Source organism: Linderina pennispora (assembly GCF_002104995.1).
Source record: "Linderina pennispora strain ATCC 12442 chromosome Unknown DL89scaffold_16, whole genome shotgun sequence".
NCBI classification, from domain to species: Eukaryota; Fungi; Kickxellomycota; class Kickxellomycetes; order Kickxellales; family Kickxellaceae; genus Linderina; species Linderina pennispora.
This window is the reverse complement of record NW_024468264.1, coordinates 299,204-315,628: the sequence shown is the minus strand read 5'-3', so window position 1 is coordinate 315,628 and position 16,425 is coordinate 299,204. Positions and strand designations below refer to the sequence as shown.

The 16,425-nt window shown below is 56.3% G+C and overlaps 6 protein-coding genes across 6 annotated transcripts; 3 read left to right on the top strand and 3 right to left on the bottom strand.

Annotated features, from left to right (window-relative positions):
• Positions 1 to 51: 51 nt before the first annotated feature.
• DL89DRAFT_295612 (beta and beta-prime subunits of DNA dependent RNA-polymerase) lies at positions 52 to 5,763 on the bottom strand (the record flags this gene model as incomplete). The annotated part of the gene is made up of 3 exons (XM_040890659.1): positions 52 to 3,554; positions 3,610 to 5,488; positions 5,674 to 5,763. The coding sequence occupies 3 exons, from the start codon at positions 5,761 to 5,763 to the stop codon at positions 52 to 54; spliced, it is 5,472 nt and encodes a 1,823-aa protein (XP_040740382.1).
• A 737-nt stretch (positions 5,764 to 6,500) lies between these two features.
• Positions 6,501 to 7,435, top strand: DL89DRAFT_249551 (prohibitin-like protein; the record flags this gene model as incomplete). Its single annotated transcript, XM_040885165.1, has 2 exons — positions 6,501 to 6,622; positions 6,690 to 7,435. Exons 1-2 carry the CDS (start codon positions 6,535 to 6,537, stop codon positions 7,433 to 7,435), a joined length of 834 nt encoding a protein of 277 aa, XP_040740381.1. The 5' UTR covers positions 6,501 to 6,534.
• A 324-nt stretch (positions 7,436 to 7,759) lies between these two features.
• DL89DRAFT_306860 (uncharacterized protein) lies at positions 7,760 to 9,683 on the top strand (the record flags this gene model as incomplete). The annotated part of the gene is made up of 4 exons (XM_040890906.1): positions 7,760 to 7,805; positions 7,876 to 8,141; positions 8,213 to 8,949; positions 8,979 to 9,683. 4 exons carry the CDS (start codon positions 7,760 to 7,762, stop codon positions 9,340 to 9,342), a joined length of 1,413 nt encoding a protein of 470 aa, XP_040740380.1. The 3' UTR covers positions 9,343 to 9,683.
• A 466-nt stretch (positions 9,684 to 10,149) lies between these two features.
• DL89DRAFT_249547 (alpha/beta-hydrolase) lies at positions 10,150 to 11,281 on the bottom strand (the record flags this gene model as incomplete). Its single annotated transcript, XM_040885164.1, has 4 exons — positions 11,266 to 11,281; positions 11,070 to 11,200; positions 10,617 to 11,003; positions 10,150 to 10,541 (listed from the first exon to the last, which is right to left on the bottom strand). The coding sequence occupies exons 3-4, from the start codon at positions 10,969 to 10,971 to the stop codon at positions 10,150 to 10,152; spliced, it is 747 nt and encodes a 248-aa protein (XP_040740379.1). The 5' UTR covers positions 10,972 to 11,003; positions 11,070 to 11,200; positions 11,266 to 11,281.
• A 1,878-nt stretch (positions 11,282 to 13,159) lies between these two features.
• Positions 13,160 to 14,100, bottom strand: DL89DRAFT_270284 (uncharacterized protein). Its single transcript, XM_040888646.1, has 2 exons — positions 13,530 to 14,100; positions 13,160 to 13,319 (listed from the first exon to the last, which is right to left on the bottom strand). The coding sequence occupies exon 1, from the start codon at positions 13,775 to 13,777 to the stop codon at positions 13,544 to 13,546; it is 234 nt and encodes a 77-aa protein (XP_040740378.1). The 5' UTR covers positions 13,778 to 14,100; the 3' UTR covers positions 13,160 to 13,319; positions 13,530 to 13,543.
• A 406-nt stretch (positions 14,101 to 14,506) lies between these two features.
• DL89DRAFT_70510 (uncharacterized protein) lies at positions 14,507 to 15,591 on the top strand. Its single transcript, XM_040891992.1, has one exon. It carries the CDS (start codon positions 14,673 to 14,675, stop codon positions 15,252 to 15,254), a length of 582 nt encoding a protein of 193 aa, XP_040740377.1. The 5' UTR covers positions 14,507 to 14,672; the 3' UTR covers positions 15,255 to 15,591.
• Positions 15,592 to 16,425: the final 834 nt, after the last annotated feature.

Sequence of the window (16,425 nt, the reverse complement as noted above, 5' to 3'; positions counted from 1 at the left end):
AAAGGTGAGAAATGGCCAAGCCGGGCAGATGATCCAAGGGTGCTTGGGCGCTTACGATGGAGACCAACCGGCACCACCGCCCTGCTGCTGGTCGTTCGTGCTCCCGCTGCCGGATGCCGAGCCTCCGTTGCCGTTGCTCTGGTTTCCACCATGCTGGTTATCGCCATTGAAGCCACCGCCAGGGCTGTACGAGGGCGAGTTGGGCGAGTACGACGGCGATGTCGGGCTGTAAGATGGCGAGGTTGGCGAGTACGACGGAGACGTCGGGCTGTAGGACGGCGACGTCGGGCTATATGAGGGTGAAGTCGGACTGTACGAAGGCGACGTGGGACTGTACGAAGGAGACGTCGGCGAGTACGACGGGGACGTGGGGCTGTAGGACGGCGATGTCGGGCTGTAAGAAGGCGACGTCGGCGAGTATGACGGAGACGTCGGGCTGTAGGACGGCGACGTCGGGCTATATGAGGGTGAAGTCGGACTGTACGAAGGCGACGTGGGACTGTACGAAGGAGACGTAGGCGAGTACGACGGGGACGTGGGGCTGTAGGACGGCGACGTCGGGCTGTATGAAGGCGACGTCGGCGAGTATGACGGAGACGTCGGGCTGTACGAAGGTGATGTGGGGCTGTACGAGGGCGATGTCGGCGAGTACGACGGCGACGTCGGGCTGTAGGACGGCGACGTGGGCGAGTACTGCGGCGATGTCTGACCGTATCTGGGCGAGGTGGGGCTGTACGATGGAGACGTCGGACTGTACGAGGGTGACGTCGGGGAATACTGCGGCGACGTTGGCGAGTATGACGGCGATGTCGCATTGTATGTTGGCGACGTCGGGCTGTACGAGGGCGACGCCGGCGAGTACGGACTGGCGCCATTCCACCCAGGCGACGTGGCACCGCTGTCGACAATGGGCGAGAACATAGCGCTGACCGGAGATCCAGGTCCGCCCATGCCCACATAGTCGGGGCTGCGGCTGTCATAAGGCGTCATCTGCGGCGACATGCTGCCGCTCGGGCCAGGCGATCCTGCCAGGACATATGCTGGCACGCCCGAGGGCGCGTTGGCCAAGTCGAAGCCCTGGGCACGCGGGTCAATGACGACCTGGCTCAGCATCTCGTCGTCGAGCATGACGTCGAACGAACCCGTGCCAAGAGGCGCCAGCTGGCCCAGCAGGATGTTCTCTGCCACACCGCGGCAGTCGTCGATGGCTCCGACGGCAGCGGCGTCCATGAGAATTTCGACCGTCTCCTCGAAGGTACAGCGCATGAGCGGACCGGTCTCGGCACGGTTGATTCCGTGGCGGGTAATGGCAGTCAGGATACCCCGCGATGTCATCAGGTCGACAAGCAGCGACAGATGGCGGTAGTTGACATATGAACCGTCAAACTCGATAACGTTGCGCACCTCCTTCAGGATCGCAGCACGGCCAGCCTCGATACCCAGCACCTCGAGAATCTCGATGGGGTGGTTGGAGTACGTGCGCTTGGGATCAACGTTGTCCTGCCACATCACCTCGCGTAGGTTGATGCCGTCAGTCTCAATGACCCACTCGGTCTGCTTGTCGTACTCACCGGTCTCCTTGGTGATGATCTTGTCCTTCTCAACAAGGTACACGCGCTTGATGCCAGGGATACCGCGCAGCACCACGTTGTCCAGCATGTGCGTTTCGATGCGCTTGAGGAACACGTCCTCCTCCATCTGGCCGTCCTCAAGGTCATCGTCCTTGTTCATGCCCTCAGCGTTGATGATGCGGCAGCGCACCACAAGCTTCTCCGAGTTGTCGTCGTTACAGATGCACAGCAGGTCGCGGTTGAAGACCTCGGTCAGCTTGTTGGTGACCTCAGTCATCGACAGCTTCTTGTCGATCATCATGTTACGGTTGAGCTCGATACGCAGCAGCCAGGGCGAGATGGTCTCGACTGGGATCTGCTCGTCGGGCATCTCATAGTACGCCTGCACAAAGTCGCGATCCTCGTCGATGATCGTGTCCTGCACATCGGGATCGTACCAGATTTCAGTTGCTGCCGTGACCTTGGCCAGGGTGGTGTGCTCGATGGCGACCTGCACATCCTTGGCGCGCTCCAGGTTGCGGCCAGCCTCGTTGGTCAGGAAGACAGTCAGCGACGGCGTCTTGATGTTGGTCGCCACGTTGATGACTTCCTTCAAACGCGGCACTCCAAGGGTGACGTTCTTGGAGCTGACACCGGCAAAGTGGAACGTGTTTAGCGTCATCTGCGTGGCCGGCTCACCAATCGACTGCGCAGCAATAACGCCAACCATCTCACCAGGGTTGACCAGCGAGCGCTTGAAGCGCGTCTCAACCTCTCCCAGGACCCAGTCAAAGGCGTCCTTGTTGAGGTGGAACTCCTCAAGCACGCGCTTCGACGCCAGGGTCGAGCGCAGGTGGATCTGGAACAGCAGCGTAGCGTTGTGCTGCGCCTCTGCGCTGAGCTTGTCGTCGCCACGAATAACCGTGAGCCGCTCCGACAGCATGTTGACCATATTCACGATCTCGATGGGGTTCAGGTTCGACGGCTTGCGGCGATCAATGTTGAACGTCTGCTGGGCAATCTTGAGCAGACGCTCCAGGTTGACTGGCAGCGGCTTGCTGCTGTTGCCGTCAGTGACAATAAAGTTGCGGGCAATGTTGCGGTCCTCGGTCAGCAGCTTGAACTCGCCGTCAAGCACGCGCTGCACCTCGTCGTTACCCTCGACGTTCTTGAGCACCGAGAAGTCCAGCGACCCGGGCTTGAAGCTCTTGTTGCGGTCCATGACATCGACGCGGTACTTGCTCTCGAACTGCGCGTTCTTGAGGCGAGTCGACGCCAGCTTCTGGCGCTCAATGAAGCATCCGTCCATGCCGTCCTCGCCATAGACGAACTGCACGACCTGGCCCAGCGAGTTACGGATGGTGCCGTCGTACTGCGACATGATGTCCTCAAGCGCCTTGATCAGACGGCGCTGAATGTACCCGGTCTCAGCAGTCTTCACAGCAGTATCGATGAGACCCTCACGGCCACCCATGGCGTGGAAGTAGAACTCTTGCGGCGTCAGACCACGCAGGTACGAGTTCTCGACAAAGCCCTTGCTCTCGGGCGAGTAGTCGTCCTTGGCAAAGTGCGGCAGGGAGCGGTACTTGAAGCCGTACGGGATACGCTTGCCCTCGACGTTCTGCTGGCCGACACAGGCCGTCATCTGCGAGACGTTGATGTACGATCCCTTGGATCCGGCATCGACCATCTGGCGCACGTTGTTGGTCTCCTTGAGTCGGCGCTGCACAGTCTTGCCGGCCTGGTCACGGGCACGGTTAAGCTCGCCATTAACCTTGTTTTCAAAGGACTCCTTCAGGGTCATGCCAGGCATGCACTCCAGCTTGTCTTCCTGCGCGTTGCGGATGAGCTCGTCGACACGCTCGTAGCACTCGCGAATGATAGTACCCACAGTCTCCATGGTTGAGTCGTCGGCAATCGTATCGCCGATACCGATACTGAAGCTGTTGTGCTGGAACCAGTTGTTGATGACACGCTGGGTTCCGTCAAAGAAGTGCCGCGTAACTTCAGGGACCAAACTCGTTGAAGATGGTGTGGATCAAGCCTCCGTCGGTGGCACCGATGGTCTTCTTGCACACGATACCACACAGCAGCTCGCCGTTCTCGATGATCACACGTGTGTCTCCAGGCGAGATCCAGGTCGTCTCGTCATCGGGGTGGGTCGAGTGGAACCGCATGCAGTTGGTGCCCTTGGGGATGACCAGGCTGTACACCTGCTTGCCCGACCACATCGGCCTGGGCTTCAGGATGCACGGTGTCGGGATCACACCGTCCCAGTCGGGTGCGCACAGCAGCAGCGCCATAACCATGTCGATGTCTAGCAGCGTGTCGCGCTTGGTGAATTTGCGGATGGCGCACAGCGTGTCCTGCACGATACCCATGACGGGCTTGTTGGACTGCGGCGACACAATCTGCTTCGGAACCATGCAGATCTCTTTGATCTCGGCACGGGTCTCCTCAGACTGCGGCACGTGCAAGTTCATCTCATCACCGTCGAAATCGGCGTTGTACGGCGATGTTACCGACAGGTTAAGGCGGAACGTCGAGTACGGCATGACCTTGACACGATGTCCCATCATGGACATCTTGTGCAGCGATGGCTGGCGGTTGAAAATGATCACGTCATTGTCGAGCAGGTGGCGCTCAACGCGGTATCCGATCTGCAGCGGAATGTCGCCGCCGCGCTTGTTGTGTCGCAGATCAATACGCTCGCCAGTGTCGCGGATCACATACTTTGCACCCGGGTGCTCGCTGGGCCCGTTTCGGACCATGTCCTGCAGGCGGTCGATGTTGTATGGTGTCACCGTCTCCGGGTACGTCAGGTTGCGCGCAATGCTGCGCGGCACACCGACCTGGTCGATCGAGATGTTTGGGTCACCAGTAATAACCGTACGTGCCGAGAAGTCGACACGCTTACCCATCAGGTTGCCACGCAGACGGCCCTCCTTTCCCTTCAGACGGGCACGGATCGACTTGATTGGGCGGCCAGACTTTTGCAGCGCCTGCGGCAGGCCCGACAGCTCGTTGTTCATGAACGTCGCTGTGTGGAACTGCAGCAGTGCCTCAAACTCCTCGATGATGTGCATGGGTGCACCCTCCATCTCGCAGCTGCGCACGCGCGCGTTGGCCTTGAGAATGTCGTTGAGCTTGTACGTCAGATCGTCCTCGCTCTGGCGAGTCGCGTCCATCTGGATGCTGGGGCGCACCGCCATCGGCGGCACTGGCATCACAGTCAGGATCATCCACTCGGGGCGAGCATAGTCCGGGTTGATTCCCATGGCGAACGAGTCTTCGTCCGAGATGCGCTTGAGCACCTGCAGCACGGCAGTGACACTAAGCACATGCTTGCCCTCGGGCGTGCCCTCGTCGTTGGCGCCAGGCTTGTACGTCGCAAACAGCTTCAGGCCCTCCTTGCGGTATGTGGGCTGGCGATGACCACATCCGCCGTGGGTGTGCTTGCGCGCCTCGCCCAGCATGTCGTTGACAGTCTGCCGCGCGCGGTCCTCCTCCGACATCGGCATGCCGTTGAGCTTGGCTGCCATGTTTTCACCCGTCGCCGTCTCCTCACCCGACAGCTCGCAGATCGTGCGCGACTTGCAAATGTCCCACACGCGCTTCATGCGCTTGTTGGCATCGGGGATCTTCAGCGCTGCCTGGAACACAGGGTCGCTCGTGTCGGCCTTGAGCTTCGAGCAGCGCCAGCACACACACTCCAGAATCTTCTTCACCTTGCTGATAAAGCCAATGTGGTACACGGGCTTGGCGAGCTCGATGTAGCCAAAGTGGCCAGGACATTCGGTCATGTTCTCACCGCATGTCTGGCACTTGAAGTTGCGATCGATCGTGCCCATGCGCGGGTCGAGTAGGCCGCCAATCTTGGGCTTGCCGTCCTCGTCGCGCAGCTCAGGATGCTCGATCTTTGCGACTGCCATAGACTTCTACGAAAGCAACTCCATAGAGGACCAAGGTACACGCGCGGAGTTAGTAGTAACAAGAAAGTTGGCGGTGGCCACCAGCAGTAACAAACACAGAAGGACCGCGCGCCTAGAAGGACCAGACTGGGCTCAGGCAATAGTAAACACAGCAACCCCAGTTGGCGGGTTCATTAACTTAGCCTCCTTACCATCTCCTCAGGAGAAATGATTCCAAATTGCACGTATTTGACCGTGCGCAGAGGCGCCGATGAATACGCGAATTGGAAGTTGTACGCCATGGTGGATTCTGTTTTCTGAAATATAGGCTTTTTTTCTCGAATGTTCGCTAAGGCGAAGTTGAACGACCAAAGAAACCCGGAATGAAAAAGAAAGCCGATTTAGATCAGAGAAAGAACGTGTATATGGTTGAAAGAGAGGGAAAAAGAAATGAAAAAAAAGAAAGTGGAAGCAAAAGAGGAAAAATTGGAAAAGGTGCCGATGAGCTAGCTAAATAGCGTTTGGCAGAAAAAGACGCGCCTTGTTTCTTTGTCAGGCGCTGCGGCCGCCAGCACTTTCGACGTATCGCTATTAAAAGTGCTGCTGCTGCTGCTGCTGCTGCTGCTGCTGTTGCTGCTGTTGCACTCAAGGAAGAGGCACGCGCTCCTGTTTTTCCGGCAAGGGCTGCTCAGAGTCGTGTAGCTCTTGGCAGACGCGTAGTCGGTTGGTATGAAATGAGGAGAGAGCGTAATAAATAAGCAGAGGGGGTAGAAAGCTGCTCCTGGTGCTGGCTGATGCTTCTCGGTAGTACCCAGCTGAGGTGCGTGCGTGTGTGGAGAAGAAACAGAGACGCGCTGTCAAGAGCCCACTGCTGAAAAAGGACAGCAGATCCCGGCCACGGCTCTGGCAGCCAGGCCACAGAACCCAGCAGCTGTTTGGAGTGCAGGTATTTTTGATCTGGTTCTGATCAGCGAGATCAGATTAGGCTGATGCTTAGGGCAATTGTGATGTCGTAACGTGCCTTGCTGTGCTCTCTATCCTCCGTTCCAAATTTTTACCCGTTACAAATTCAAATGTCGGCGAAAGCGATTCAGAGACTGACCAACGCGGCCATTGCGATCGGCCTGGGAGCTGGCGTTGTGCAGTCCAGCATTTACGATGGTAAGGCTCAACCCCGCAGAAAGCACCAGAAGACGCGACTCTTTCTAACCAGTGTTATCTCTCGTAGTCAAGGGCGGGCACCGCGCAGTTATTTTTGACCGTCTCCAGGGAGTGAAGCAGGTCACGATTGGCGAGGGCACGCATTTCCTCATTCCGTGGCTCCAGCGCGCTATTATCTTTGATGTGCGCACCCGCCCGCGCTTGATTTCGACCACCACCGGATCGAAGGACATGCAGATGGTCAGCCTGAGCCTGCGTGTGCTGCAGCGCCCGAACAAGGAGAACCTGCCGCGCCTGTACCAGAACCTGGGTCTCGACTATGACGAGCGCGTGCTGCCCTCGATCGGTAACGAGGTGCTGAAGAGCGTGGTGGCCCAGTTTGACGCCAGTGAGCTTATTACCCAGCGTGACATCGTGTCGGCCCGGATCCGCGACGAGCTGCTGGCGCGTGCGCAGGAGTTCAACATCGAGCTTGAGGATGTCTCAATCACCCACATGACTTTTGGCAAGGAGTTTACCGTTGCTGTCGAGAAGAAGCAGATTGCGCAGCAAGAGGCCGAGCGTGCCCGCTTTGTTGTCGAGAAGGCCGAGCAGGAGAAGCACGCAGCCATTATCCGCGCTGAGGGTGAGGCCATGGCGGCCGACCGCATCTCAACGGCTCTGCAGAAGGCCGGCCCTGGCCTGGTCAAGCTGCGTCGTATCGAGGCCTCGCGCGAGATCGCCGAGACGCTTTCGGGCGCTCGCAACGTTACATACCTGCCCCAAGGAAACTCGAACGGCAACCAGATGCTGCTCAACATCGGACATGCTTAAGCTTGAAACAAATAAACTCTGTCTACCAGAAGTAACCCAGTCTGCGACTACTGGAACATGGCCGGACCACACTGCAGTCCAAACCACCTCCATGCGATAGCCCACTGTTGCCAAGGCTCAGAATCCTCGCTCCAAGATGGCCAGTGCACGTGACGGAAAAGTGGAGTTGAGTGATTCAACGCAATCAGCGATGCTGCGCTGTGGTCATGCTGCGATGGGCCGGCTTTCTTGGCATTAGTATTTTGTACACGGCACCTCCATTTCTCTCCAGCCTCTATTTCTTACTTTGTCTTTTTCTCAATTTATATCTAGCTGTACACGCCAATGGTTGCGCGATTCTTTTACGGGAACCCGATAGAGGAGGAAGTCAGTACGTATCCGACCCGGCTGTAGCACGTAGATTTGCAGACTGCACCTCTCTAACAACCCCATTTGCATAGACACGTTGACTTCCGAGGACGTACCGAACCACGAGCTCGAAATTTCCAGCGCACTAAACTTTGCCGACAAGGTCCGCTCCAAAGAGTACAGCGCCAAGGAGGTGGCTCGTATTCTACGTAAGCGCTTCGAGGTGCAGAACCCCAATGTGCTCATTCTGAACCTCAAGCTGACGGACATATGTGTCAAGAACGGAGGCAGCCTGGTCCAGCTCGAGATATCTAGCCGAGAGTTCATTGACACCATCGTGGGGCTCCTGGACTCCAAGGTAAGCGTGGCACATTCTCCACTCCGTACTATCCCTGCGAAACAATGCTAATCAGTTTCTTGTTTGTATAGAGCGGACGTGACTACGAGCTGCGGCAGCTTATTTTGACCGTGATCCAAGAGTGGGCCGTGGTGCTAAAGGACAACAACGAGATGGGCTATGTCGCTGGAGTGTGCGAGCGGTTGAAGCGGATGGGGTACACAATGCCCAAAATCGATGCTGCTGCGTCGACGGCCATGGGAGACACAGCCAGTGCGCCCGAGTGGGAGGACAGCTCGGTGTGCCAGCGGTGCCGCACTGCCTTTTCATTCACCAACCGCAAGCACCACTGCCGCCACTGCGGCAAGTGCTTCTGCCAGGACTGCTCGTCAAACAGCACGCCAATCCCCAAGTTTGCCATCTACGAGCCGGTACGCGTGTGCCATGGCTGCTATCTGCGCTTGAAGAAGATTGTGCCTGCCGCCGACGATCAGCCCTTGTCCAACGATGCCAAGGATACGACTGACTGGAGCCAGATGGACAGAAAGACCAGCATCCCGGCGAGCTCTGCGCCGGCTGGGACGCCTGACGTCAACGATGAGGACGAAGATCTCAAGCTTGCCATCGAGCTTTCGCTCAAGGAGGCTCAGCAGCGGCCCAATTATGCAGATTTCATGCGGCCCACCACAACCACGGCTGCTGCTGCCTGCTGCTGCTGCTACCACGACTGCTGCTGCTACCACGGCTGCTGGTACTGCTTCAACACCCGCCTACACGTCACAGATCACATACCCGGCGCTGTCGAGCAGCGAGCCTTATCCGCTGACCAGTGAGCACGGCGACGACATGGACGATGAGGATGATCCTGATCTGCGTGCAGCCTATTGAAGCCTCTCTTCAGGATATCAAGAGCAGCACTGCTGGACCCGACTATCTCAGCGCACCAGTGCAGCCAGCACCTGTCTACGCTGAGACCCACCACAGCTTGGACTTCATGCCCCATGTGCAGGAAGAGGACAACGATGACGAAGAGCCGCTGACATCCGACGAGCGCGAGAACGTACAGCTGTTCGAGTCCCTGTTGACTCGCATCCGCGACAGTGGCCAGGATATTCGCCATGACCCTCAGATCCAGTACCTGCACGAGAGCATTGAGCAACTTCATCCCAAGATCACTGATGCGGTTGACCACGTTGACCAGAGACACAAGGGAGCTTATTAAGCTCCATGACCGTATCCTCACTGCGATCCGTATCTACGACCAGCTACTGGACAAGCGGCTGCGCTCGAGCTCGTTCCTCTCTACTGGCATAGCGCCTCTAGGCATTGCTCCACACACGCCCGCTCCTACATCGATGTATCCGACAATTCCCCCCCAGTCGCCGCTGCCAGCATCACACCAGTCATTCTACCAGCCTCCTTCTGCCCAGCCCGCGTACTTGCCGTTGCCTCAGCAGCAGCAGCACCCGACTCCTTCCCAGCCCCAGCACCCAGACTACCTTCCCCAGAGCCCTCAAGGACCTGTACCTGTCCAGTACACGCAGCCACCGCCACAGCAACAGCAACAGCTGCCACCGCAACAAAATCCCCAGCATGCCCAGTCTCCGCTTGGTCCTCAGCCCACTTATAGCGAAGGTTATGCACTACCCCCGCCTCAGCAAGCCAGCAGCAGCTCCAACTGCCAACCTCAGGCACCAGTCTACCCTACCCCGACATCCCAGCCGTATGCTATCTACCGAGATCCATGCTCAGGCTCCACCAATGCCTGCATCATATGGCAGCTCTCAGCCCCAGTCGCCACCAGTTAACCCGCACTATGTTCCGCCCGCGATGCATGTTCCCGACTTCCCGGTGCTGCAGCCAACATCAACCCATGCGCCCAAAGCCAGCGCCGCCCCTGCGCTGCCCGAGGCGTCGGCACCGCCAGTAGCTGCGGCCAGTGCACCAGAGGAGGCACCGCTGATCGAGTTCTGAGCACACATTTACAACCTTTTTCCATACCGTTTTCGGATTTAATGTAAACACTCATTTACCAGCGGACCAGAGGGTCGAAATTGACAATATCCGGCTTGCCAAAGTAGCTGATATGGTCCGAGAAGCTGGTATCAACTGTCGGCCACCTGTATGCACCGTCCAGATCCTCACGAACAGTGTTTTGGCACACGTAAAAGTCGCCCTCTGGATTGATGATGTGGATTTCCAGCGGGTGGTGCTGGTACCCAAGGAACTGCCATGGCGGCACATGCGGCACAACGTCGGCCTGGAATGTGACTCTGTACGTCTGGTTACCCAGCAACTCGGTGTAGTACTCTGCAAACCGCTTGTTTCCAACACGAGGCTCGCCAAATGTCCACACCTGGATGCGGTCCTTGTTGAATAAGGTGTCTTTGGCGTACTGGAGCGCCGAGAGAGCTGCGCTTGCTACAGAGGTTTACTATTTAGCTGTACAGCATCGATGCGAATGATGAATGCGCCTGCACAGCTTTACTACTTTACCTCCTCCTAGAGAATGCCCAATAAACGCGATGGTGTAGTCGGGATAGTCTTCAGCAAGAGAGTTGATATTCTTCACGATATACGGGTACACTGCGTTGGTTGATTCGAGGAATCCAGCATGGACAGCCGACCCTGGAATGTCCGTGGGGAAGTCCTCGAATACAAATGCGAAGTCGACCAGGACTGACCGAATGCGACGGGTACCAGTCCAGACCACATAGATTTCCTTTTCCTTTGGGTTAACTGCCAGATAGCCGTCTGAGACCGGGTTTGGACTGTGCCATGTCGTATTCAACATTGTGTCGTGGAATCGCAGAGAAGTTGCAAGCCGCTCCACACGAGAAGCCATCTCCATGGCGCAGGAAATAGTAAGATGCTTCAGCGAAACTACATGCAGAGGCTTTAGCTAGAGTCCCGTTCCAGAGCGATGTTGCTGGCACTACCGATACTTGCCTCATATACTTGTCCATAATAGCCAAGTAAGGCTGTGTTTCATTGCCCTGGTATGTCCGCCCCGGCTCAACATCCAGCTTTTGGCCCAGTGTCTGGCCGAAGAATGTGAGTATGAAAAAGTATACAATAGACTACCTCAGTGCAGATGTTAGTGTATCCTGTAGATATCTGTGGAGCAATTCCTTCTAATCCTTACCAGCGCCTTTCGAAACATTGCAGATACAATATGGAAGATGAAATAGAAACAAAGCAAACGACAGTGCGAAGGATAACGGACTGGTATGTACCATGCTTGACCAGGCGTATGCGTGGCGAATGATATGTGAAATAATCCATCTCATATCAGCCACACCAGTAAAGCAGGCATTAGCAAGCGCTACTTGTTGCGCGACCTATCTTAACTGTCCAGATATCGACTGTAGTATACTATCTATTAATGAGCATTTTATTAAGGTTTTTTTTAGGTACAACCGGGGTCTACTATTATCAATGGTTTGAGCCAATAGGCCCTGTGTCAGCGCCTTTCTTTACCGACAAAGAAGTCGTCGAATGTTCTTGAGATGCGACGGCTCATGGCAGCAAACCTTGAGGTGACAATAGGACGTTTTTTGGTATATACCACCTTGAACTTCTTCTTGAGCGAGACCACAAGCGGCTCATTGGCAGGGGTCTCTTCATGGATGCGGCGGATGCGGGACAACGATTTGTTCCGCACACGGGCCTTGGAGCGAGAAGGGATCTCTGTGATGTTAGTGTACAGCTTGCCGCCCTCTACAACGCCGATTGACAGATCAGGCGTGGTAAGTAGAAATGCCGTGCTATCGAAAAAAGAGGCCATTGAAACAAAGCTGTTGCAGGTTGGTAATCGAAACAATGTAATAGCGAACTCGGATGATGGATGGAGATAGCGGCTGGTGTTTATAATAATGCGTTTTTCATTGACACAGCCACCAGCGATAGGCTCGTTTGGCGCTGAAGCTTGCTCTGGAACATATACCATGCTATAAATGAATCTAGTGCTAAAAACTGGTTTGTTAACTGTAGCTACATTTGTGGGGAGGCGAACACAGTCCAGCGTAAATGCAAACTGGATAGGGTTGCTATCGCCATCCAGGAGCCAGCACTCAACTGTTTGGTGGTAATTATAAGCCTCTTCTGGAGCAAAGACATCCAGCTCACTCTCCACATGCTTCAGTATTTGAGCCATGAGGAGAGCGGCTTCTTGGATGTAGAAACATCGTTTTTTCTCTCAGCTTGCCAATTCAAATGGCTGGTCAACTGCAGAATCCACCACGCATCATGTTCTGTGGAGCGCAGTACTATTGTATTGCTGCTGGGTTGATTGCCCGGTATATGCAGTAGCTCCACAGCAAAATACAGTCAAACCAACGTTTCATACTACTGCATTTTTCGGATGACGGGGAAACAGATCTATTTTTCTCATCCTCCATTCTGCTCTATTCAGCGATAGATGGCAGCCGATTTTGTGCGGCTATTTCCAAAGGCTGCGAAAGTCGAGATTGAGAGGGCGGGTTTCAATAGAAAGGCAGCCTGCATCCTGGAATCCAATTGGTGTGTGCAGAGCTCCCCTCTTTTGCACAGTTACCAATTGCTGACTGCACGGCAATTCGCAGAATCAGTTACTGCCTGTCAGCTGTTGATTCGATGTCATATTGCGCATTCATTGTCGTTGATTGTGTGGGTTCTGTATTTTTGTTCAATGACATCGTCGTCTTTGAAATAAACACAGCCGCCTACGTCCTGGCCCCTCCCCTCTCGCCGCCTACACAAACATCTCCACATTTTCCGACCAAAAGGCGGAGGAGGGGAAATGAATGAGAATGAATGGCTGACCCCACCTCGTTGCTCAGGAAAGGTCGATAATATATTTAGGACCAAAGTAATTCTTTGGAAATACATTTGCGGGAGGTAGGAGGAGGGGAGAAGTTCCTTGGCTGGCCACGAGCATGGGAAGCTGTCTAGCTTGGTGCTCATGCTTGCTACGGCTTCGAGCTAAAGAAAACAAACGTAAACAGCGCAGTCATTCGCAGCAGCTTTTTCTTTTCACTGGCCTCACCCCTCCTTGCGCATTTCCCTCTCCAATCCACTTTTCATTTGCACAAGAAAGCTTTATCCAGTTTTTTCATCTTTCATCTTGGCATTCTGCATGTCTAGCGTTTTCATATTGGTGCATATTTGTAATTATTTTCATATCATCGACAGCCCATTGAGGTATTGCAATTTCTATTGGTGAGTCGTCTCGTAGCAAGCGTGCAACCTGACAAATTGGGTCCTCCGATTGCATATCTCAGTCATACAAGACTGCGGTGTAGGTTCGGGTCAGTCTCGGGCTTAGATCTTGACACATCCAAGCTTGTGACATGGAGGGAGTGCAGATGGGGGTGATGAGGTTGATGTTACTCAGAGTGACAAAGGACTGAATGTGCTGCAGCAATCTAGAATTGCGTTATTAGCTATAGGAACGAATAGTCTCCAGGTGTGCGTTTTTGAGCGTCAAGACCAATAGCAGCGGATGGTGTTCCTGTCATTTGTAAGCGGGGGTGATGACGTGCGGGGTGGTGGGCGTAAAAGCGGGCTGCAGAGTGGTGGTGTGCTGAAGAAATGGCTGTCGGCGCGCAAATCAACCGGGTCAGGCAGCAAGCGCAGGCCAGCAGGACCGGCAGTGGTGCCGTCAAACAGGCAGTCATGCAGTGGCACCGAGGTTTACAGCAGCAGTGCAGTGCCAATAGGTGTTGGCGACGCACAGCTGATTAAAGATGCACACAAACAGCGTGCCCGCCGGAGCATGCCGGTCATAGCCAGTCTGCCAATTGCGGGCGATGCATCACAGACGATAGTCCCAGATGCGGAGCACTCGCTGGCCATGATACCGCCTGAGCAGTTGCTACCGTCGACACGGACGTTCCAGACACGAAAGGACTCGATGATTCGGCGGGTACCGGCTCGGTACACATCGCCGACGCCATTGGCGGCGAATGGAGCACCACTGGGTGCGGGCAGCGGCACGGGGACGATTTTGCAACTGGATGGAATCATGCAGCAGCCAAGCAATGGTGACAGTGACTTTGTAGTGGTGAGCCCGACGCGCTTGGATTCGCGGCTTTTGCCCCGGATGGAGGCCAAGTCGCGGGTCCCATGGCGCAAGCGGTCACTGATCTACGCAATGTACCACACAGTACAGAACGATGACACCACTCCGGCTGCTGCCCACTGCCACCGCTGCCACCGCTGCCGCCACCACCGCCGATGAGCCATTGGTGGTGCGCAATCCGTCATGCGCTGGTACAGATGTCACAACGATGTCTGACGCTTTTGCGTCGTGTGAAAGCATCGCTGTGTCGCTGTATCGTGAGCTGGATGAGGATAGCCGGTATGCCAGCGTCAGCAGTATTCCAAGTCTGGGTGGTTTTGAGCAAGGCAGCGACGGCGTTACGCAATATACGAGCGCCGATCTTCCGCTTCTATCGGCAGTCAACGAGGTGCTTTGGTCGCAGGACAAAACCAAGGACAAGGAGGAGGATGGGAGAGTGAGGGAAGTTGGGCAGCAGGGGTGCCGGGCACGGACCAGCACCATGGCCAGCGATGTGTGTTCGGTGGGTACCAGCATCAGCGACAGCGGGCCGGCATCGTCCCTGCCCGAGGCACTGCTGCTGGTCGGCCCAGCTTATGTGTGTAGCGAGCGGTACGCCCCGCGGCTCAGCACGATTGTTCGTGCCAATGACGGTCAGCTGGTCATCAAGCCCAGCAAGCAGTCGCTGCGAGAGAGCGGCTCTACAATGTCCTCATCAGATGAGGTGGCGGCAGCGGTGGGGCGGCGGCAGAATCCCCGCCAGTAGGCCAGCCCTCAATGGCGAGTGCAAGTGGCTCCCCAGCAGAAGCAGGCCAGGCGCAGCTGTTGGCTCTGGATGCCACAGACCTTGGCATCAGCATGCCGTGCTTGGCTACATGCGACACGGGACGCTCCTCCAAGTATCAACAGGCCGTTCTCGAGTCACTGGTGGCCTGTCCGCCTCACCAGGGGATCACGCCAGATGCGGATTTGATGAGCTACATGGATCGTGCAACCGGTGCAGATGGCAGTACCGACAGTTTCAGACACACTGCCAGGGCTGTGATTCCAAAAACGCAGTCTCCACGGCACTATCCGGGATCTTGCCCGTATAGACTCAGGCTGTGATGGAGTCGCACAAACTAGCGGCCGCTCACCTGTTGCGGCCAACTATTCTGGCGGATCGGGGAAGGCTAGAGTGGTGGCAGAATGGGGCAGTGAGCTGGATTTTGGCTCAGTGGAACCCACTGGGGCTAAAAATACCGCAACCTCCAGCATATCGCCACAGCCGGAAGACACTGCCTTCCGGCGCCTGCTGGTCGGTGTACCGTTTGCTGCATCGGCTGATGCAGGGACGAGAGATGCTTCTGCCCGACAAGATCATCCGGAGTCTGATGGCAGCAGCAATGGCGACTCGCTGACGACCTTTGCAGACGACTGCGAGGAGCACGGGTCCGTGGGAAGCTCAACCGCAGCGGGCGGATCAACGACCGTCCACAAGGACTCGAGTGTGTCGCTGGAGCTTTCCCAATCCTTCAGCAACTGCAGCAGCCGGGGAGGCGATTTGTTGGGCTTGGGATCGCCCGCGCGAGCCTGCCCCGGTCACAGCAGTGACGCGCAGCACGAGGGCGCGTCTATTTTAGGCGGTGCTGGCGGTGGACACGACGCGTTGGGTAGCCTGTCCTCCCCAATTGCAAACCTACAGGACCCAGCGGCCTGGCGATCGCGATTTTGTAAGCAGCGTCAGGCCACAGTCCGCGTCCGCAGCCGAGCAGCGGCTACGTGCGCATGCGCGTGAGCCGAGCTCAGACGCAGGTTCTGGATCTGGCCATCACTCCGGCTTGCATGCTGCATCAAGACACGCGATGCATGCAGTTCCGGAAGTTTCCTCGCCAGGAATCCGGCGGAATCGCGCTATCCCGCCAGGCGGGCAGTCCAGCCAATGCCAGCGATGGGCGCCATGACTCGTCGTCGTCACACTCGCTGTCGTCGACCACACGGAAGCTCAGGAGCGCGTTTGCCAAGGGCAAGAAGCTCGCCGGTCTGCGTCAGCTGCAGCGCAAGATCGCACACCAGCGGTCCATGTCCCTGTCCAGCACAAGCAACAGCAGCAGCTCGCAGTCGCCGCGCAAGGCCTTCCGGTTCAACGAGCTGGTCGCTGTGTACGAGACCTGGGATTCCGAAGACTACGACCGGCGCGGAGTGCCTGCAATCAAGCTCGACACGGAGCTCGTCCAGCTCATCAAGCAGGAGCTCAACGAGTTCAAGGTCTACGAGATGGCTGTG

What these genes read in the sequence shown, in the direction of transcription:
- DL89DRAFT_270284 (XM_040888646.1), bottom strand. Translation starts at nt 13,777, where the DNA reads ATGACTGCCTGTTTGACGGCACCACTGCCGGTCCTGCTGGCCTGCGCT.
- DL89DRAFT_70510 (XM_040891992.1), top strand. Translation starts at nt 14,673, where the DNA reads ATGTGTGTTCGGTGGGTACCAGCATCAGCGACAGCGGGCCGGCATCGT.